The 21,668-nt window shown below is 48.8% G+C and overlaps 1 protein-coding gene across 2 annotated transcripts in view; it reads right to left on the bottom strand.

Annotated features, from left to right (window-relative positions):
• ASAP3 (ArfGAP with SH3 domain, ankyrin repeat and PH domain 3) overlaps positions 1-21,668 on the bottom strand; it is a 398,324-nt gene that overhangs the window by 61,178 nt on the left and 315,478 nt on the right. For both annotated transcript variants that reach the window (XM_086957571.1, XM_086957572.1), the window contains 2 exons: positions 12,334-12,401; positions 10,334-10,444 (listed from right to left, as the gene is read on the bottom strand). In XM_086957571.1, coding sequence (XP_086813697.1) covers positions 10,334-10,444; positions 12,334-12,401 — 179 coding nt within the window. The remainder of the gene's footprint in view (positions 1-10,333; positions 10,445-12,333; positions 12,402-21,668) is intronic.

The following is a 21,668-nucleotide window of genomic DNA, read 5'->3' as shown; positions in this document are numbered from 1 at the left end:
ATATATAGATCCATAATTACATTGAAAGTATATAGGTACAGTGCTGGGCGCAGTGCTGGGGTGCCTAGATTTCGAATGATTCACAGGAGCAGAGCTCACCAACGGCTTTGAATAACATTTTTCCAGGCAGCACGTGCAGTTCATCTTCTCCCTGTCTCCCTGGTCCATGGGCTCTCAGATCCAGTTAGCAACGGACTAGAATCAAGTTAGACAATGAGGCGTATATGTATTCACAGATGTCACTGCTGTAAGGTAGTAAGCCAGAACCTGACTTGTGAGCCCAAAAGGCCTCCTACTAAAATCATCAATTTAAGAGATTGAGGAGAACAAGCTTGACCCGGATGCTGTTCGTGGAAAGGGTCTGCCCTGGAAAGAGCAGGAGTTGTGGTCGCGTGGGCTGTGCATATATAGTGCCTGGAGTGAGGGCGCAGAGTCTCCCACAGCGAGGACCCATGAACCCTTTTTTTTCTTCTTTTAGATGGGCCGTTTGTGGATTGCCTATTTAGTAGATGCACACACTTCACGTTAGCAAGGTGCAAGACAAGGGAGTGAGTGGGTGGGGAAGAGGAGGCAAGTTTTCTATTTAATAAATATTGGTTAAAAAAAAGAGAAATACAAATGGCCCATGATTCACATCACTTTAAATGTTCTCCGAAGTCAGTTGCCCTTTTAATAATAGAACGTAAAAGCACTCTGACGTGGGGAAGAGTTTCTAAAATGCAAAGGCCGATCTAAATGTAAAACTTAAAAGTTTGTTGACCACGTTTTGTCCCTTGCCCTGGCTGCTGCTAGATGACACCATTGCTTTACTGTCTTGTCCATGGGATCACCAGGGTAGATAGACCCACTGGGAGGGGAGGTGGGATTGCAATAATTTATAAACATTACATACAGTGCACCCTCAAGTCTGAGGAAATCCCGGACAGTGAAGCTGGGTTCTTTTCTATTTCGGCATCCAACAACTACATCATAAAGGGGCTTTTGGTTTGCAGACCCCCAGGAACATCTACTCGGTTCGCCCCTAGTTTGATTGAGTGCTTAATCCAACCAGCACTCAGGTATGAGAAACTACTGCTTCTGAGGGACATGAATCTCCACTTAGATGATGCCTCTAATGCTGGGGCTCAAGAGATCCGCCAGGAATTAGCAGCACTACAGATGACATTAAAACTGAGCTCCCCACTCATTATCTGGGCCACCTACTTGACCTGATTTTTGCGAACTAGGAGGCCTTAGAAATAGAACCCCGTTCCCGGATATATGGTCAGACCATTTTATGATCTCTTTTAAGGTGAAGATGCCTGTAGAAAAACTACAGGAGAAGGTGGAAATTAAGGAAAAACGCAGGAGGTGGGCGGGTTTCTGGTTAGAGAACTTCCACAAGGCCCTGGTACAGGGTGGGCTCCGGGCAGTTTAGAAATTGAGTCGGTCTGCGAGGCCTTATACAGACGCATTACGGAGGCACTCAATAGTAATGCACTCTGGTCTGTAAAGGGGGCAGAGAGACAAATAAAGTCCGCCCCATGGTTTGGGGACGAACGAAGAAAAGTAAAGGCCGCATGTAAGCGGCTCGAGAGACGTTGGAGAAGAGGCTTCTCGGCTCTTGGTAGGAGTGAATACAAAGCCAGTCTTAAGGGCTATCATGCCCTAATTAGAAAGACACGGGCCTCCGACTACAAGGAGAGGATAGAGATAGCTGAGAATTCGGTCGAGGAGTTGTTAGCTATTTTTAAAGAAATATCCTCCTTGTCCAACACTGCTGCACTCTTGGTAGGCTCAGTGGAGTCCTGAAATCGGGTGGCAAACTTCTTTGCAGAGAAGGTAGAGAAGATTTACTCCACCTTCCCTGTGACAGCTAGGGAGGGGTGAATGGTCGATGATGCATAATGAGGACAGAATGTCTTGATGCATTCAACATTCCCTTTCAGGATACCCTAAGCAAGATAGCTGCCAACATCAAGTCTAGTTCTCCCAAAGACCCTGCATCGCCCAAGGTGTTGGGAGGTACTATTGAGACACTCGAGCCTTACATCAGACACCTTTTTAGAGCTTTCCTTTAGGACAGGTATTGTTCCGATAAAATGGAAGGAGGCTGTGGTTCTCCCTTTGAAAAAAAAGCCCAATGTCAGCATGGAGCAATTGGACAATCTGCGTCCTATTTCGCTTCTACCTCACTTTGCACAGATCGCAGAGAAGGTGGCTAACAACCAACTGACGGCCCATATTAGTACACATAGTCTTCTCCACCCCACCCAATCAGGCTTTTGTGTGTCTTATTCGACCAAATCGGCTCTGCTCCTGTCGATTGAGACTGTGAGGGATCCACGACCAAACCCAAGATGGCCGCGGGGTTGGACCCGACCGGAAGTCAGGTCGGCGTACCAGTCGTCCAATCAAGCAGTACTACATCCGCTTTGTGGACACAAATGGCCGTGTCCACAGAACTACAGGAGGAAGAGCCGGAGTGGGAGACGGACGACCGAGGGGAGATCTGCGAAGACGCCCCGAGGAGGAGAGACCGAGGAGAAGACGCCGACAAGAGCGAGGAGAACAACGAGGATGCCCCGAGAAAGAGGGACCAAACCGAAGATGCGGAAAGAACACGAGCGAGACCGGCCCCCTGAAGGAACCAGAGGCGGCGGGATCTCACGATACCACGGTCACCTGGGACCGTGGCAACAGGCAAGTGACGGGGAGACCGGGGGTTGGTTTAAAGGGTGGTGGAAAGGCCGCCTGAGCACCTCACTTTGTCGCTAGCACAATTACACCCCTACTTAGGCACTACACCGTTAGGGACCGGTATAAGGTGCACACATCCCCTTCCTTGAATGTATAGAGAAAAGCCAGAGACCCTGACGCTTGTATTATTTTCTTTCCTTTATGCCCTCTTCTGGATTCTGGAGGCCGGTCCACATCAACTCAGTGAGGCCAAGCTCCACCCGAAGAAGGGATCAAGAATCCAGACCCTGTGCAGAGCAACCGTTTCCTTTAAATGACTTTCCTTCATTTGTTTCCATTTATACTTCAGTGACTGTACAACTGAACTCCTAAAGAGTGTGTTGTTTTGTTTCATGAGCCAGCCAGAGCACCCAAAGTCGAAACGAAGTAATAAAGCTGGTAAACCTTACCCCCAGACTAGCTCATATCTCCGTGTACCTAGTAGTCGGGCGGAAGTCCTGACAGAGACCATCCGGAAATATGTGGATGAGGGACAGATGGCGGCCTTAATTCTATTAGATTTAAGGGCTGCATTTGAAACTGTAGCTCATCACACGCTGCTACAATGTCTCAGAAAGGGAGGGGTGGTTGGTAAGGCCTGGGAATGGTTGGAATCCTTTTTGCAAGACCACAGCTTTCAGGTAGCACAGGGACCCCATCGGTCAAAAAACATCAAGCTGAGACAGGGGGTGCCAAAGCGGTAAGCCCTCAGTCAAACCCTATTCAATCTCTATGTCACACCGGTGGCCGAGATTATGGAGAAATTTGGGGTCAAAGTCATGTCCTATGCTGACGACACTAAACTGGTTGTGTCTCTGACACAACCAGATGAGAGGGCAGCAAGTAATTTTACAACATGTCTGCAAGAATTGACGTCTTGGATGGCCAATAACTGCCTCAAATTAAATGGAAATAAAACGGAGGTGATGATCATAGGGAAGGCTCCATCAGTGTGGACATCGGCTTGGTGGCCACAGACGCTGGGTCCTATACCCACGCCTAGCGAACAGGTTAGGAATCTAGGGGTGTGGCTTGATACCAAGCTCTGGTTGGAGCACCACACAAGACGAGTTGCAGGCACATGTTTTGGAATCCTGCAGGGACTCAGGAAGACCTTGGATTTGCTACCTACCACAAGCAGGAAAACCAAATCATGGTCCATGCCTTGGTGACATTGAGGCTGGACTATGGGAATGTCCTTTATCTGGGAGCTAATGTCAAATGCATCCAGAGGCTGCAACATATTCAGAACGCGGCAGCTCACCTGGGTTTGATGTTGCCTAAGAGAGCCCCTGCCAAGAGGGCCATGGGCATTTTGCATTGGCTGCCAATTAAGGAACGAATCCTGTTTAAAGCCCTCTGTGTCAGCCATCGGATCATACAGGGGAAGGGGCCCACCTACCTTCACAATCTTCTAACCCTGCATACCCCCACCCGTCAATTAAGATCTAGGGGGATGGGACAGGTTAGTGTTCCTACCATCAGGAGAGCAAGGATGGGTGGTCGCTACTTTCGCTTTTTGGCGGCACAGCAGTGAAACAAACTTCCGTAGGGACTCCGGCTCGAGGCCTCAGAGGTGACGTTTCGCAAGGAGTTGAAAACCTACCTCTTTCCCGTACATTAGACCACTGTTGTCTTAATCCTTTGAGGGGTTTGTAATCTTTGTGAGGGTGTTGCTGGGTTTGTACTGTAGCGTGGGGACACACTAGCCTAGTGTAACCAGGCGCTTTATAAACGTACTTATTATTATTAATTAATATTATTCTTTTATTTTTATTATTATTATTATTATTATTAAATATGTCCGCTAGTCATCATTTTGGGACTTCGTGCAACTTTAAAGGTGGCAGTCAGTAATTACTACAGTGCCTTGAACATTTAAAGTTGTACAGCATATCTCTCTTTTAGTCATACTCCATGTACTTAAAAGGGACTGTGATGCAGGAGACGATGCAAAAGTGAATATGGAGACAGGAAAGGTAGGATGAATAAAAGGGTGCATCAGAAAGATTTCGAGGAACTACGTTACTTACAAATTCATATTTTGATAAAAATGGATTGTCTAAATACAGATTCTATTTGTTAAAATACGATGCTAGAGTGCAGAACAGTTGTCATTGATAGTTGTGCTCAGTGTAGAGTGTTTAGGACAGAAAGTATTCTTTTCAATGTAAGATGTTGAAGGGAGCATATATATAAATATTGGTGGCACCATAGTGAAACTGCGGGTGAATGGATTATTTTCTTTCTAAAATTAGCTTTATGGGGGCTGTTTCAGAGAGCGGTCCCTTTGTTGGGATAATAACACACCGCATGCCGTATATTTTCTGGTTTAAACCCGTGCAGAGATTAAAAGTTTGGGAAATCGTTAATGGGTCACGGGCAGAGTAAACAGTTTGTGACAACCTGAGACAGACAGTGTCAACAGAATGGCAGTAAAAAACACACAAGTGTGCACAGGGAAAGGAAGATAAAGCGGTGTGCCCCACTGCCCTGAAGGGTCGGCCTGATTTACGCCCCGGGGACGGACGGGAGCCGATCGCTTCATATTTCTCTGATTTGCTACCGGGGCTGTTCCATGCCCAGTGGAGAAGTCTGGCTCAATGGTTAGAGAGGCAGACCCTGATGCAGAGGTCTAGCCCGGGACCAGGGTTCAATTCCCGCCTCGGCGGGTCTTGGGCTCAATTTCCTCTGGCCTGATAATTCTCGCCTCGGTGCCTATTCTAATCATGGTACAGACAAAGTGGTCCCAGAACAAAGGAAGAGCAATATAAAGCAATAGCAATCGATTATAAACTAAATCCAAGGAAAGTTTGTAGTATTGTTTTTAATCACAACCAGCAAATGCAATAAATTGCAAATAATTCATAAAATGCATAAATATATATACACACACACTTAGTGCCCCGAAGGGAAGGGTCAGGGTGGTGATGGAGAGTGTAGGGAAACTGAATAAGTGACAAATTACAGTCAGTTTGAGCCTTAGTACATAAAAATGGCAAATAACCAGCAATTCACAAATAAATCAAAACAATCTCATGCTTCAATGGAGAAAGCAAAAATGGCAAATAACAGAGGCTGAGGGGAGGGAGGGTGTGTCGATGTTTCGACCCAGAATCGTTGCAGGTACTGGTTTCAAAATTGAGCGACAGCGCCAGCAATTGATACATCTGTTGTGGATAGGGATGTTGTTGAATGTTAATATGGTCCCTCGCGTGTATATGGAACCTTGATTAAAAGCCTCACACAATCTCAGCCGGGGGTCGCAGAGGCGGTGATATTCGAGGGATCGGGCAGAGGAGTCCGGATCCTTAGTGAATTAATTCTTCTAGTCACAAGTGGGGGGTCAGAGCGGGACGCCTACTCGGTCTACACAAATGTAAGAAGCCGTGGGGATTCAGTCCCTATCCACAACAGATATATCAATTGCTAGGCAGTCGCTCGATTTTGAAACCCTCGCACAACATCTGACTGATCTGCCCCCGCCATTCAGACGTACCACTCCCCAGTTATTCTCTGGTTTTTACAAACTTTCATGCTCTTCCCTGATGTCCCCTGCCTTCTGAGCAGTCGTGCTTCCACAATAGTCGGATGTAACACAACCTATTGATTGTCTGCCCCACTTGGTTTTCCACTGTCCTGATGAAGACCCTCTAGCAAGGTCGTAGCCAGTACCTGCAACGATTCTGGGTCGAAACGTCGACACACCCTCCCTCCCCTCAGCTTCTGTTATTTGCCATTTTTGCTTTCTCCATTGAAGCATGAGATTGTTTTGATTCATTTGTGAATTGCTGGTATTTGCCATTTTTATGTACCAAGGCTCACACTGATATTAATTTGTCACATATTCAGTTTCCCTACACTCTCCATCACCACTCTGACCCTTCCCTTCCTTTAGGGGCACTAAGTGTGTGTATATATATTTATGCATTTTATGAATTATTTGCAATTTATTGCATTTGCTGGTTGTGATTAAAAACAATACTGCAAACTTTCCTTGGATTTAGTTTATAATCAATTGCTATTGCTATTGCTTTATATTGCTCTTCCTTTGTTCTGGGACCACTTTGCCTGTATCATTAACTCACCCAGGTACCAGCAACTTATTTGGGTAAACCCCCGTGTTCATAACACTATTCTAATCATGGGTCACACTCTGCAACTCTGGGCAATAGCTTGCTTAACCTCCACAACGGCCCCAACAACGCTAGGATGCCTGGCTTCACCTTGGGGGTACCCAGGAGTGGGCACCTCACAGGGAAAAGCCAGGAAGGGTTCCACAGCGGTATCTGTACACGCGCCGAGATACCCTCATGGGTCGATTCGTGCGCTATACAAGTACTACTACATGCTTGATGTGGAGATGAGCAGCGGATCAGAGATCCGCGGGAGGGAGACCCACACTGGCCGGCCAGGGGGTGTAATTGATTCTGGAACCTGAGACAACAGAGCGCAATTTGTTTTGAGAATGGGTGGCAAAGCAACGCCTTCTGCAGGGTGAGACGGGGAGGCGGGGTGACTTCCTCTGGGTGGGGCAGGGATGGAGGGGTGACATTGGTACTTGATGCGGACACCAAAAGCAGCAGGAAGCACCGTATTGCTTATGAAATATACTGCCGTAGGGTGGGGATATGTACTGGGAGAGGGGCCTGCGAACGTGGATGGCAATCCTTAGTGTGACAGAGCAACAGTCATTGTCGCCCTGGGGGTGGCCGCAGGCGGCTTCTCCTTGGGCCTGCACTTGTTGCAGAGCTACCAGCTCCCGAATGCTAAAAATACAAGCAAAAGCACATTGTGCTAAAATGCGTGCACATGACCCGTAAGCGTGCACATCGCCTTTCTGGGTGCGTGCACATCTCCTGTCCCCATTCCACCGTAAAAGCCACGACAATAGATCTCGCCAAGGCGACAGCGAATGAGCTGCGTCGCTAGGCGAGACCTTAAAATAACAACCGCTGAAAATAAATCACTCTTACTTGCATCCTGTGAACACCTTACGGGGTCTCTCAGGGATCGAAACTAGCCCCGTAGACTCATATGGCCTGTTTTACTATCAATATGCACATTTACATAAGACTAACTAACATTTCCACTAATCACATCAAAAGCTACCTCTCGAAAATACATAGCAGGATGTGCAGGCATAATCTGTCATTTATTTAAAACCAACTGAATCCTGATCAATACCCATAGCAGTTATAACACAACAGCCAAAAAGCAGCCCACACTACATACAAAATGTCACATCTCTCTAAAATTTATGCCGGCCCGGATAACTAACAAACTGAAAAACCATTACAAAAAAATAAATGGTAAAAGTATATAAACATTGTGAAATCAATAAAGAGACCTATTATTGGGGGAGAGGATGTAGCCTAAATGGCTAGTGCGGTCGGCCTAGAAGCTGGGGAACTGGGTTCGTGTCTCAGCAGGGACTCTCAACATCCTGTGATTCTGGGAAAATCCCTTAATCTCCCTGTGCCTAACAAAAAGAAATGTATGTATCCATCTGAAAAGCAACTGGTGCTCATGTAAAGCACTCTGATACCTTCAGGTTAAGATCACACTATATAAAACTCTAGAAAAACAATTATATAAGCAACTCAAACAAATCATACAAGCACATAATATGGTATGTCAATCTGCGCAAACTGTCTGCAATCTGTAGGAAGACGAATTATGGGCAAGGAAGGTTGAACACGTTTACGTCAACACTCATTAAACCTTGCAGGCTCCCATTCCACGCTTGCTGCATGTTCAGATCTGCCTTCATTCTCTTCAAAGCACTGACAGTGATACCCTTCTCTTCCTTAAAAACAAATTAGTGTAACTAGGCAGAAACTCACTGAAAACCACCTACTGGTGAGATTAAAGGCAGCACTTAATTTTTACCAGTGGTTTCTGGAGCCCGGTGCCGGCACTTAATTGTCAGCACCAGCACTTAAGAGAGGGTGCCACATGGCGGCGCTGTTTGTGTTATTTACAGATGAGCAGTACAACAGTTACTTATTAATTCGATTCACACTAAATATAACCAATACCTGCCGAACAAGCCATTCTTATATATTTTTGGCCTCGAATAGTCTGAATTGTCACACTTACACACAGGTACTGTCATTGGCAGTGCTGGCACGGGCAGTTGGTGGTGCAAGCTGCAGCTGCCTCCTGACGAGGGCCCAGGCACTTTCATTTTTACAAATTAAGCACTGATTAAAAGATATCTCCTAATGGATTTCCGTCTCTCCTCCTCTTCACCATCCACCAAAATGACAGACGACTCCCTTCCGAGACAAAGCAGCAAGAAAGCCAGCGCAGGGTCCCTGCTATTTCTTGCATGCAAATTACACCGTGACAAAACACTGAATGATGCCATACGCCTATATTTAAGAACCACGTGTAATTAATGCCTCATCAAAATATCTAATATACCACCAACTTTTCCTACCCCTTTAAAGGGCATTTTATTTATGCACCTTCACTGTCATGCAATGTCTTGTACATATGTGGTGCTTGTAACCCATGTTTTCATTCAGTATGTTTTATCTGTCTTTTACCCTCTGTACTACTACCTCTTTTGTAAAATGCTCTAACACCCTTCTTAGATTAAGTACACACTTTAGTAATGACTAATCAAACAATAACATTTTTTTTTAAACTGCGAGGTGCTTCCTGAAGTCTTGGAAGAAGAAGAAAGGCAATGATGCAAAAGTGACGTGCAGTGGCTAGTCTCAGTGTGGCACAGGCTGTGGCCCTCAATGGGTCAAACCAGACTGATGAAGCAGTGACATCTAGCGGCCATCTAGAATATTATATTGGTTAAGGTCCGACACCTACGAAAAAGACAAGCATGGGCATTGTCATTAGAATTGTGCAGCTAGACTACTGCTGGGGGTACCAAAAAATAAGTCGGCCAAACAAGCCCTTAGAACTCTTCATTGGCTACCGGTCTCGGAGAGAGTTACATTTAAGGCCCTATGTATAGGTCATAGGACCTATTGGGGTTTGGGACCAGCCATTACCAGACCTCTCATCACCCCTTACCATCCTAGGAAATTCCTTCGCTCTTCCAACCTCCATCTGGCAGTCACACTGAAAATAAAAAGGTCTAGAAGTGGAGGCAGATCATTTACCCACAATGTGGCCAGACTCTGAACACGCTGCCCCCTTTTATCCGTGGCGAACCTCTTCATCTTCCATTCCGGAAACTGCTCAAGAGCTGGTTATTTAATCAATCCACTTAATAATTTAACTGTTCTGTCTAGTCGCTAGCGCTGGGACGCCCTCGGGTAGCTATGCGCTATACAAAAAAACAATAATAATAATAATTAGGTCAGCTTATGAATGGACTGTCAAGCCAGACCTAAAAATTCAAGTATATTAATGACTCCCTTCCTACCATCTGTGCTGCTGCCAGGGAGACACAGCATACATGATCTTGTTATCTAAGGCACTTTAATAGCTTTACAAAGTCGTGTGTGCCCCTAAAAGTGCAGGTCATGGCAGGACTATAAACCGGCAGCAGAACCGCTCATCTTTCACACTGACTCAAAACCTGTTTGAATTCCACCCACCATATACTTAAGTCGGAGAAGGATAACATCTTCCACAGACCCACCTTTTCATCCAAGTCATCCTCGCTGTCGAAGGAGGTGCTGTCGGACTGCATGTCCCAGTTGTAATCCACGTGCACTTGACTGTTGAACTTCCCAGACTGCACCTGCTCCAGCTGCAAGAGAGCAATCCAGGAGTGAGAAATGGACGCACGTAAGATCACGCCATCCTATGTGCGCAAGAACGCGCAGAACCCAGTGTCTCCAGTTTATAGTATATGTGCGCTCCATCCTATACTAAGAAATACTGTTGCTCACACTCACACACATAAGCAATAACTTGCTGCAATCCCAGGGGTCTCCAAGCAGGAGTTCACCTGCCAGGATTTACTACTCACAGCCCAGGCAACACCCTACTAGGAGTCATAACATTCCTTTTACACAGGTCAGAAACTTCCTCAGACAGTCAGTACAACGACAAGAGGGATATAGAACAATGTAAGAATTAAGGAAAAATCTTACAAACTAGATCAACATCTACAATTTTCACATTTATAGATCAGTTGACACGATAGATTTTATGATTCCAAAATGTATTATTTATGAGTCTGAAAATGTGTATGTGAATTTATTTCTTCGAAGTAAAGAATTTTGACTTGCGACGTTAGGTACCACAGAAAATACAGAAACCGCTGATAGCACAATCAAACATGGCATAAAGCTATAAGATATATATCCTCCACAAGGGTCACCAAAATAAGCATGAAAGCAAAGCTTGGTCACAGGGCACAGCAGACTCCTCTATCTTTCATTTTTATCCGTTTGCACCTTCTTTGTCACCAGTAGTACCTCAGTGCATGGCTAGATCACTCCCTTTAATGTCTGAATGTGACAGCACACATTGGGTTTCAGACATATACTGGACTGGTGAAGAGCTGCACGTGCCTCTCCTCCCAGCTATGCATTCTGAGACATTCTCAACTGCTTGAGTGTCTGGCACCGACACAAATGTGCACATAGACCTGCCTCCCACAGGCACAATGCAAACCCTTTCACACTAGCTGCTTAGTCCCAAGATGCTGGTTTCTGGTCCAGGGAGGACCTCGCTTGGCAGTTCTGGCTGGATTGCTTCCATGGGGAGCAGGTCCAAGACTGATTTCCATATGGCTGGGTCCAAACTGGGGTAGCGTGGTGAGCAAAAGGACAATGGGTTATACCCAGATCTTTGTGACTGGGGGTGAATGTTTGCATTGTACAGCATTCCGTCCATCATTTGTTCCTTTTGTTTTTGTCGCCCAAAGTGGGAAGGGTATGACCACACGTGAGTCCTGTGCTCACTGCGCCGCTGGATTCAAGCTAGCCTGGCTGATGAGGTGTAATGCTCCGAAACCGATCCCAGGATGCCAGTTCCCGGTCCAGGGAGGACATGGCTTGGCAGTTCGGGCTAGACTGTTTCCATGAGGAGGAGGGTCTAGACTGATTTGCATGTGGCTGGGTCCAAATTGGGGTGGCTAAGTGAGCAGAAGAACGATGATGCATTTAACCCAGATCTATGACTTGGGGTGAGTGTCTGAAAAGTTTCAGTGCTCCGTCCATCAGCATGCCTTCCTGGGGCATTGATTACATGTCAACTGTTTCAACACATCCACACACACTTTAGTGTCACTTGGCTTCTTGCAAAGACCGACATGATCTTCTTCCATGAGGAAGCATGCCGCATGCAGTGTGCCCTCTTCCCCAGACAGCTCCAAGGACATGACCCAGGTGTGCCCCACTGGCTTAAATGCCCCATGTGTGCCAGGTGCAGTGCACTGTGATAGCATCAAACACTGCCAAATATTACGTGTTTCACAGTGAGAAAGGCTGAGGGTTCTAATGTTACTGTATACCTTCATGACACAGCACCCATGCTGTGACAAAGCCAATCATTATGTGGTTGAATACTTGTAAAGCCAGAGTTCTGATCGACTCCTCACCAGACTCGCAGCTTTGTACAAGTACTGTGCTACCATACAGCTTTGCCAGGCCCTCCCTTAGCACATCCGCTGCAGCAGAGTATACATACCAGATCCTCACACTCAGACATTTTGTTCTTCTTTGCCATGCTCAATGCCGTCTCCCCCGCTGTATTCACTGTTTGGAAAACAGAATCTCTGTTATGAAGTAAAAGAAAATGTCCTGCCATACTCATTCCTCAAAAAAACGCACTCTGCGCTTCAATCCCAGTTACAGATAGCATTTAAACATGAATACATTAAAGACGAGACGTGGACTGTAAAGATCACAAACATTATTTAATTTTGCATTTCAGAGCTTCCTCTTTGTTATTGAGTTCCAGAGAAATTGAGAGCTTCTGTTATGCAGTGCATTTGAGTGACATGCGACAAGAGCATTGGGGTGAAAGTCACTCACCTGTAACAGCAGCAGACAAAGGAGGCCATGTTTCATAGTTCAGCAGTTCCTGTGTGCAGCTGCTCAGGCTCCCTGGTGAACAATGACTGATGGTAACTGTAGGAGAGTAGGGTCTGCAATCCTATGATCACCCGGACTTTTTGCTTTTGTTTCACTGGTTTACGACTTTCTCGGGCTGTGGGCCTGCCAATCAGACCCACAGCCTAGCTGTTCTCTCGCTAAATTGATGTGTGTACCTTAGGTGCATTACCCAATTGGAACTGGGCCACCCTGTCAGACCCTGTAACTCAGGGCATCGGTGTACCCAGGGCCTACAAGGAGCTGAAGCATGTATTATGCCACCCCTGGATGGCCATCTAAAACTGACACAACTGGCTGCACGACACCTGGGGCAACATGGCGTATTCTCTCGTTGCTGTAGGTATAGTATCCCTATATCTAACCTTAACATGGACACCCGAGTTCCTATCAGTCACTCCTATGGCAGGCCTTCACAATCCTGAAGGCAGAGTGCGTGGAATCGTGTGAATTGGGCTCTGGCACGAGCCGAGCCCGGTTGCAGCTTGCGGAACCAAGACCCAACGGCTGTTCCATGATAACGCGTATCATATCGGTAACTTCGGTATAGCGTTATCAAGACATGTCGAGTAAGGTGTCATACGAATCGGGATGCTGCCCCCTCACCAATTCTGGCGACGAGGTTAGCATTCCGCCCTTCTAGAGGGACACGACATGTACGTAACTGTGAACCCCGGTTAAAGCTAACTGAAGCCTCAGCTCCACAAAATGGATGCTGCCACCACAGACACGAGTCTGACCTCCTGCTGCTGGGAGTCCTTCCAGCGAGGAGAGCTTGGACAAAGGGTTTCCTGTCAGGGGCGGTGTTCGCACCCTCCCAGACAGGGTTTTGTGTATTCTGGGTAGGTAGGGCTTTGCAGGAAGGTGACTGCGGAGTGGCACCCCGGTGCTCACTATGCATCTGCCGGCTAGAACCAGTTCCAGGGGCGCGCAGCCTCTGACCTGGGGAAAGTCCGGCAGGGGAGAGGGGTGTAACTACCCCCCTTCCTGGTCCCACCCCTAGGGCAGGACCTAGTCATGTACCCACCCCTTTCTTTAGGATAAAGGCAGGAGCGGGGACCCTTCCAAATCAGATCATCTTTGAATCAAGAACTACTTTCTACGAAAGGACATTCGAGACTCTTCTCAAGATTTCTCCCTTGTGGCTAAGGAGTAGTCACCCTGCATCCGCAGGCACCATCTAAGAACTCTGCGGTTTGCTGCAAGTCCTTCCTCAGGAATCCGACGACCCAGCTCGACGAGAACCGGCTTCCCTGGCACCTCTGACCTCTACCCACATCGCCAGCTCAGCTGAGATCTGTGGGTGCGACGAGACCTCGAGGGACCGGCCATCATCAAAACCTGCACGCTTTCTTAAACCAGCACGATCACCGAAGGAATCCTCTGGTGAGTGCTCTGGGGTCCGAGAAGCCCCGACCCTGAGCCGCTCCAGCATCGAAGTGCAGTCTCCCAGCATCTCCACGATCTGCGTGGGGCCCTTCTGCTTTGCCGCTCAGCACGTTGTCCGGTTACTAGCCGCTGGCTTGTGACCTCCTTGACGACATCCGACAACCACCGCTGCTGTTCTGGTTGCTCCAGACCGGCCTTTGCTCCCTTTTACGAGAGGAGCACCCCGGACCCTCCTGGTCCACTCAAGACGCCATTTTAGGCCCACCACGTGGCCCTGAAATCTGCCAAGGCTTGTTGCCCCAATCCTGGGCCCAGCGACGCCGACAGCATCAACCTTCGTGGGACAGCTCGCACCTCCATCCTGGTCGCCGACAACGCCTCCTGGTCCGTGAGACTGCAGAGCCTAGCGTCGCCCACTCACCTAGTCGAGGTGACGGCCATCCGGTGCCCTCCTGGTACCCTCTGACTACTGGCTAGTAGTACGAACTTGGTCCCCTCTGCTTTCAGGTATCAACGATCTCTGATCCAGGCTTGGATCTCTACGAACTATTCTACACTGGTCGCCGGCCAGCAACTCCTTCCTTCCGGCTCCTGGCTCGTCAGCAAAGACCCCCGACGCCTGTAAGACTGGTGCAGCCGCAGCCCTTGTGGCTAGGTAACTCCGGCATTTCGGTGCCCGCATAGCCTCCTTACTTAAGGGTCCCGAGTCCCTCGCTTCCGACTTGCCTTATCGGGTCCGCCCGAGACCACTAAACTTTCCGTGCCCTCGGGCACTTGTATTGATTGTGCACTTGAAGTATTTTCCTAAGAGTTTTGTTCTGTGCTTAGTACCCTGTCCTCATAAAGAGTACAGGGCTGTTGTGATTCTAATAAATATACTGTTTATTTTCATAACACTTGTGTGGTGTCCTTTCACTTGATGTTCAAGGGGTATGTGATGGTATAACAGCTGGCTTAACACGCCCTCTAGAGTTTAGCCCGAAGACTGCTCGTATCCACGCTACTAGGATAGCTGGTCTAAGGTTGACTTACAACCAATCACCATAAGGGTCGTTTGGACCGATGCATAGTGGTCGCTGGAATAGTGAACACTGCATATCGGGCCAACTTCTCACATTGGTGAGCAGCGGTTGGGATTTGAGCTTGCTGTTGTTCTACCACGCGTATCCTAAGAATATCTTGTGAAAGATCGCATAAGTACTTCAGGTACATATAACTTAGCTTAGAATACTCTGAGTTCTACTGAACCAGCTGTTGTAGCTCCTCAAGGCTTAGCACACCTTGGCTACAACTCTTAGCAAGGGATCAGTAGGTAAACACATAGTGTAGGTAGGTGCATCACTTACACCACACTAGAAGCAGCATGTCAGACAAAGGAGGAAACTCTGAGCCTCCCCTTGTGTCAGTCGACCTTCCACAGGTCACCTCCAGATATGCTGCACTTAGCTTCCAAGAGATGCGACAGATCTGTACATCTCGGAAGCTAAAACAGGGTGCAAACCCTACCATTCCGTTTCTGATTGGTCTCTTGGAGACTTATGATGCAAGGAGGGAGGGTAACACCGACCCTTCTCATCCAGAAGTGGATATGCCCCCCCTCGAGGGAACCCGAGGTGACCCTGACCTTATCCATCTCTCCGCAGAAGGTGAAGAGGAGGACGAGGAGCCAGAGACATCTGGGGACGAGGCAGACAAAGGTCCAGTCATAGTTAGCCAGCTAACCCAGGACAACTTAAGCCGGCACGAGAATGGTACCAGGAGACTCCTGGGGCCTCTCTCAGGCCAGCTTAACATTGGGAATGGACGAGTTAGGTCTCTGTCGAGAGGCTCTAATAGATCCGTTCGAACCAATGGCTCTCGAGGCTCTGCTCGAAGAGGGATGACATCCCCTCAGAGGAGAGTGTACGAAGCAAAGGAGCGGGAAGTCAATCTGCGGATCGAAAGGGAAGAACTTGCCCTAGCCAAAGAGAGACTCGCCTTTGCTAGAGAGCAAGAATTGAGTGGGACAATTCCCACTGGTGGCAGCATTCCCCCACGGGAACCCAGGAGTTTAGACACTAAGCACCTGAATAAGATAGTGCCCCCCTTTAAGCAAGGGGACGACATCCACTAATGGATTACTACTTTGGAGCGGGCCTGCACTGTCCAGTGCGTCCCCCAGAGTCAGTGGGCAGCTATCTTGTGGCTCTACTTTGAAGGTAAAGGTAGAGATAAGCTCCTCACTACTAGAGTCGAGGATGCTAACAATTACCAGGTCCTGAAGAACACACTGATTGATGGGTTCGGCCTAACCACTGAGCAGTACAGGTTGCTGTTCAGGGATACCCAGAAAACTCAGTCTCAGGACTGGTCTGATTTCGTTGATTGTGCCACTAAGGCTTTGGAGGGCTGGTTGCTGGGCAGTAAGGTTACTGATTACACAGGATTGTATAATTTGATCATGCGAGAACAGATTTTAAACAATTGTCAGAACCAGTTGTTGCATCAGCACCTTGTCGACTCGGATCTGACCTCTCCCCAAGAATTGGGGAAGAAGGCAGACAGATGGGTCAGAACAAGGGTTAAGCAGAACCAGGGCCAGAACCAGGGTGGTCAGAAGAAAGCAGACCAGAAGGGTAAAGATTCGAAAGGGGAACAAACTGACCAGAAGTCTTCGACAGGTCCCCAACAACCCAAAGGGGGGGGGGGTCAGGCTTCCCAGAAAAAGAAGAATCAAGAAGGCCAATCGAAAAGGTGGTGCCAATACTGCAAAAGTAAAACTCACTGGTTTAGGGAGTGCACCAAGAAAGGAGGGCAGACTCCTGCTACTGCAGCCCCTAAGGCACCTGTGCCCCCTAGTACAGCCAGCAGTAGTAGTGCGCCTCCCAAGGGACTAGTTGGGTTAACCTTGGGTTCTGAGGGGTGTGACAACTTAGTTGGTACGCTCACTCAAGCTGTCCTTGTCTGTACGGGGGATGTGGATATATCCCCTGATGTCAGTCCCAATACCTTGGGCAAATACCGACAGACACCTTTGATCAATGGAAGAATGGCTCAGGCCTATAGGGACACGGGTGCCAGCGTCACCATGGTGACGCCTAACTTTGTGGACCCTGGACAGATCATGCCAGGTACAGATTTCCTGGTGACCAATGCCAGCAACGTCACTACCAGTCATAGTTTGGCGATTGTTACTTTCTCCTGGGGAGGGGTAAATGGCCAGAAAAAGGTTGTTGTTAGTTCAGACCTCCCAGTGGATTGTTTGTTGGGCAATGATTTGGAGTCATCGCAATGGTCAGAAGTGGAGCACCGGACTCACATGGAGATGTTAGGCTTGCCAGCACATGTGTTTGCCGTGACCAGGTCACAGGTCAGACGATGCCCCACTGAACAGGTGCTGGATCCTGGAACAACGGACCAGACACCTCCCAAGAAGAAGAGCAGTCTGGTTAAGGCAGCGCCTTCCCCCTTGCCCCAGGTCGAGGATCAAGTCTCAGAGGAGGCTGACCTCCAGGAATTGCGGGAAACTGAACCTAAAGAACTCGAACTTGATCAAGTTGAGTTTCTGGGCTCAGGGGGACCCACACGAGAAGACCTGGGGAAGGACCAGTTAGACTGCCCTTCCCTTGAACCCCTCAGACAGCAAGCTGCTGCTGAGGCTGCTGGGAACGCCACAGGTACCCACAAGGTATACTGGGAAGATGGACTCCTGTACACTGAGGCAAGAGACCCCAAGCCTGGCATGACCAGGAGGCTGGTTATCCCCTTGTCTCAGCGTGGTTTCCTCCTTACCTTGGCCCCGAGATTCCCTTAGCTGGACACTTAGGCCAGACGAAGACGTGGGACAGGCTTGTCTCACACTTTCACTGGCCTCACATGAACGAAGATACCAAGGAGTTTTGCCGCTCCTGTGTCACTTGCCAAGCCAGTGGTAAGTCAGGTGGCACGACAAAGGCCCCCCTTATACCAATGCCTGTGGTGGGGGTGCCCTTTGAACGGGTGGGGATTGACATTGTCGGTCCAATGGAACCACCAACAGCATCAGGGCACAAGTTTATACTGGTGGTAGTGGATCATGCCACCAGGTATCCTGAAGCTATTCCTCTTAGGACCACTACAGCCCCTGTGGTGGCAAGAGCCCTAGTTGGAGTATTCTCCAGAGTGGGCTTCCCTAAGGAGGTCGTCTCCGACAGAGGTGCAAACTTCATGTCGAGCTACTTAACTGCTATGTGGAAGGAATGTGGTGTCAACTACAAGTTCACTACACCCTATCATCCACAATTCAATGGGCTTGTTGAGCGATTCAACAGGACCCTGAAAGGGATGATTTATGGACTACCTGAAAAGCTCCGGCGTAGATGGGACGTCCTGATTCCCTGCCTTTTATTCGCTTACAGAGAAGTCCCACAGAAGGGGGTTGGCTACAGCCCTTTTGAACTTTTGTACGGGCATCCTGTAAGAGGACCCCTGGGTTTGGTGAAGGAAGGATGGGAGAGACCTCTCAAAAAGCCTGCAACCAGCATAGTGGACTATGTGCTTGGTCTCCGCTCGCGGATGGCTGAGTACATGGAGAAGGCATCCGAAAACCTTAAGGCCAGCCAAGAACTCCAAAAAGCTTGGCATGACCAAAAGGCTGTCTTGACTGTTTATCAGCCCGGACAGAAGGTGTGGGTGTTGGAGCCAGTGGCCCCAGCAGCACTCAAGGACAAATGGTCCGGGCCCTACACCATCCTGGAGAAAAAGGGAGAGGTCACCTACCTGGTGGACCTTGGAACTCCCCGGAGCCCCCACAGGGTGCTCCATGTCAACAGGCTCAAAGCATATGTCGACAGGAAGGACATGAGTTTGCTCATGGCCATAGATGAGGGACAGGAGGAGGAGAGTGACCCTCTCCCCGACCTGCTCACTCAGAATCCTGACGATGGATCGGTAGACGGTGTTGTCTTTTGTGGCAGCCTCTCCGAACATCAACAGGAGGATTGTAAACAGGTTCTTCAATCCTTCCGGCATATGTTCTCTCTAACACCCAGTCAGACCAATTGGTGTACCCATGAGGTTGACACTGGTGACAGCTTGCCCGTCAAGAGTAAAATCTACAGGCAGCCCGATCACGTTAGAGACTGCATCAAAAGTGAAGTGCAGAAAATGTTGGAGCTGGGAGTCATTGAACCCTCGGATAGCCCTTGGGCTAGTCCCGTAGTTCTAGTGCCGAAACCTCACACCCCGAGCGGTAAGAAAGAGATGAGGTTCTGCGTAGACTACAGGGGTCTCAATGCGGTCACTAAGACTGATGCCCACCCAATACCAAGGGCAGACGAGCTTATCGATAGATTGGCTTCGGCCAACTACTTAAGTACGTTTCACCTGACAGCTGGGTATTGGCAAATCAGGTTAGCTGAGGACGCCAAGCCTAAGACCGCATTTTCTACCCCTGGTGGGCATTATCAGTTCGTGGTGATGCCCTTTGGTTTGAAAAATGCACCTGCCACCTTCCAACGGTTGGTGAATCACGTTCTCACTGGGCTGGATGACTTCTGTGCGGCGTATCTTGACGATATCGCTGTCTTTAGCTCCACCTGGGAGGATCACCTGGTCCACCTGCGGAAAGTGTTAGAGGCTCTGCAAGCAGCAGGTCTCACTATCAAGGCTACCAAGTGCCAGATAGGGCAGACACAGGTTGTATACTTGGGCCACCTTGTCGGTGGAGGCCAAGTTCAACCACTGGAGAGCAAGATACAGTCAATCAGGGACTGGGCTCCTCCAACCACCCAGACTCAGGTTCGAGCTTTCTTGGGCCTGACTGGTTACTACCGAAAGTTCGTCAGAAATTACGGATCGATTGTGACTCCGCTTAATGAACTGACGAGTAAGAAAATGCCAAAAAAGGTTCAGTGGACAGCGAGCTGTCAAAAAGCATTCGATGACCTAAAACAGGCCATGTGCACGGCACCTATCCTCAAGAGTCCAGACTACTCCAAACCATTCATTGTCCAAACAGATGCTTCTGAGTTGGGTGTGGGAGCTGTTCTATCTCAACTGAATTTTGATGGTAATGACCAGCCCATTGCTTTTATAAGCAGACGGCTGACCCCCAGAGAGAAAAATTGGTCAGCTATAGAGAGGGAGGCCTTCTCTGTGGTGTGGGCCCTGAAGAAACTGAGGCCATACTTGTTTGGCACTCATTTCAAGATTCAGACCGACCATAAGCCCCTCCTATGGCTAAATCAGATGAAGGGTGAAAACCCCAAACTGCTTAGGTGGTCCATTTCCCTACAGGGGATGGACTTCACAGTGGAGCATAGACCTGGCACTGATCATGGCAATGCAGATGGGCTCTCCAGGTATTTCCACTTAGAACAAGAAGACTCACCTGGTCAAGGTTAGTTTATTGTCCCAACGTTTGGGGGGGGGGTCATGTAGGAGAGTAGGGTCTGCAATCCTATGATCACCCGGACTTTTTGCTTTTATTTCACTGGTTTACGACTTTCTCGGGCTGTGGGCCTGCCAATCAGACCCACAGCCTAGCTGTTCTCTCGCTAAATTGATGTGTGTACCTTAGGTGCATTACCCAATTGGAACTGGGCCACCCTGTCAGACCCTGTAACTCAGGGCATCGGTGTACCCAGGGCCTACCAGGAGCTGAAGCATGTATTATGCCACCCCTGGATGGCCATCTAAAACTGACACAACTGGCTGCACGACAGCTGGGGCAACGTGGCGTATTCGCTCGTTGCTGTAGGTATAGTATCCCTATATCTAACCTTAACATGGACACCCGAGTTCCTATCAGTCACTCCTTTGGCAGGCCTTGACAATCCTGAAGGCAGAGTGCGTGGAATCGTGTGAATTGGGCTCTGGCACGAGCCGAGCCCGGTTGCAGCTTGCGGAACCAAGACCCAACGGCTGTTCCATGATAACGCGTATCATATCGGTAACTTCGGTATAGCGTTATCAAGACATGTCGAGTAAGGTGTCATACGAATCGGGATGCTGCCCCCTCACCAATTCTGGCGACGAGGTTAGCATTCCGCCCTTCTAGAGGGACATGACATGTACGTAACTGTGAACCCCGGTTAAAGTTAACTGAAGCCTCAGCTCCACAAAATGGATGCTGCCACCACAGACACGAGTCTGACCTCCTGCTGCTGGGAGTCCTTCCAGCGAGGAGAGCTTGGACAAAGGGTTTCCTGTCAGGGGCGGTGTTCGCACCCTCCCAGACATGGTTTTGTGTATTCTGGGTAGGTAGGGCTTTGCAGGAAGGTGACTGCGGAGTGGCACCCCGGTGCTCACTACGCATCTGCCGGCTAGAACCAGTTCCAGGGGCGCGCAGCCCCTGACCTGGGGAAAGTCCGGCAGGGGAGAGGGGTGTAACTACCCCCCTTCCTGGTCCCACCCCTAGGGCAGGACCTAGTCATGTACCCACCCCTTTCTTTAGGATAAAGGCAGGAGCGGGGACCCTTCCAAATCAGATCATCTTTGAATCAACAACTACTTTCTACGAAAGGACATTCGAGACTCTTCTCAAGATTTCTCCCTTGTGGC

The sequence above is a fragment of the Lissotriton vulgaris genome, chromosome 2_1, assembly GCF_964263255.1.
Source record: "Lissotriton vulgaris chromosome 2_1, aLisVul1.2, whole genome shotgun sequence".
Taxonomy (NCBI): Eukaryota; Metazoa; Chordata; class Amphibia; order Caudata; family Salamandridae; genus Lissotriton; species Lissotriton vulgaris.
Note: the sequence above shows the minus strand (reverse complement) of the source record. Positions and strands in the feature narration are given on the sequence as shown.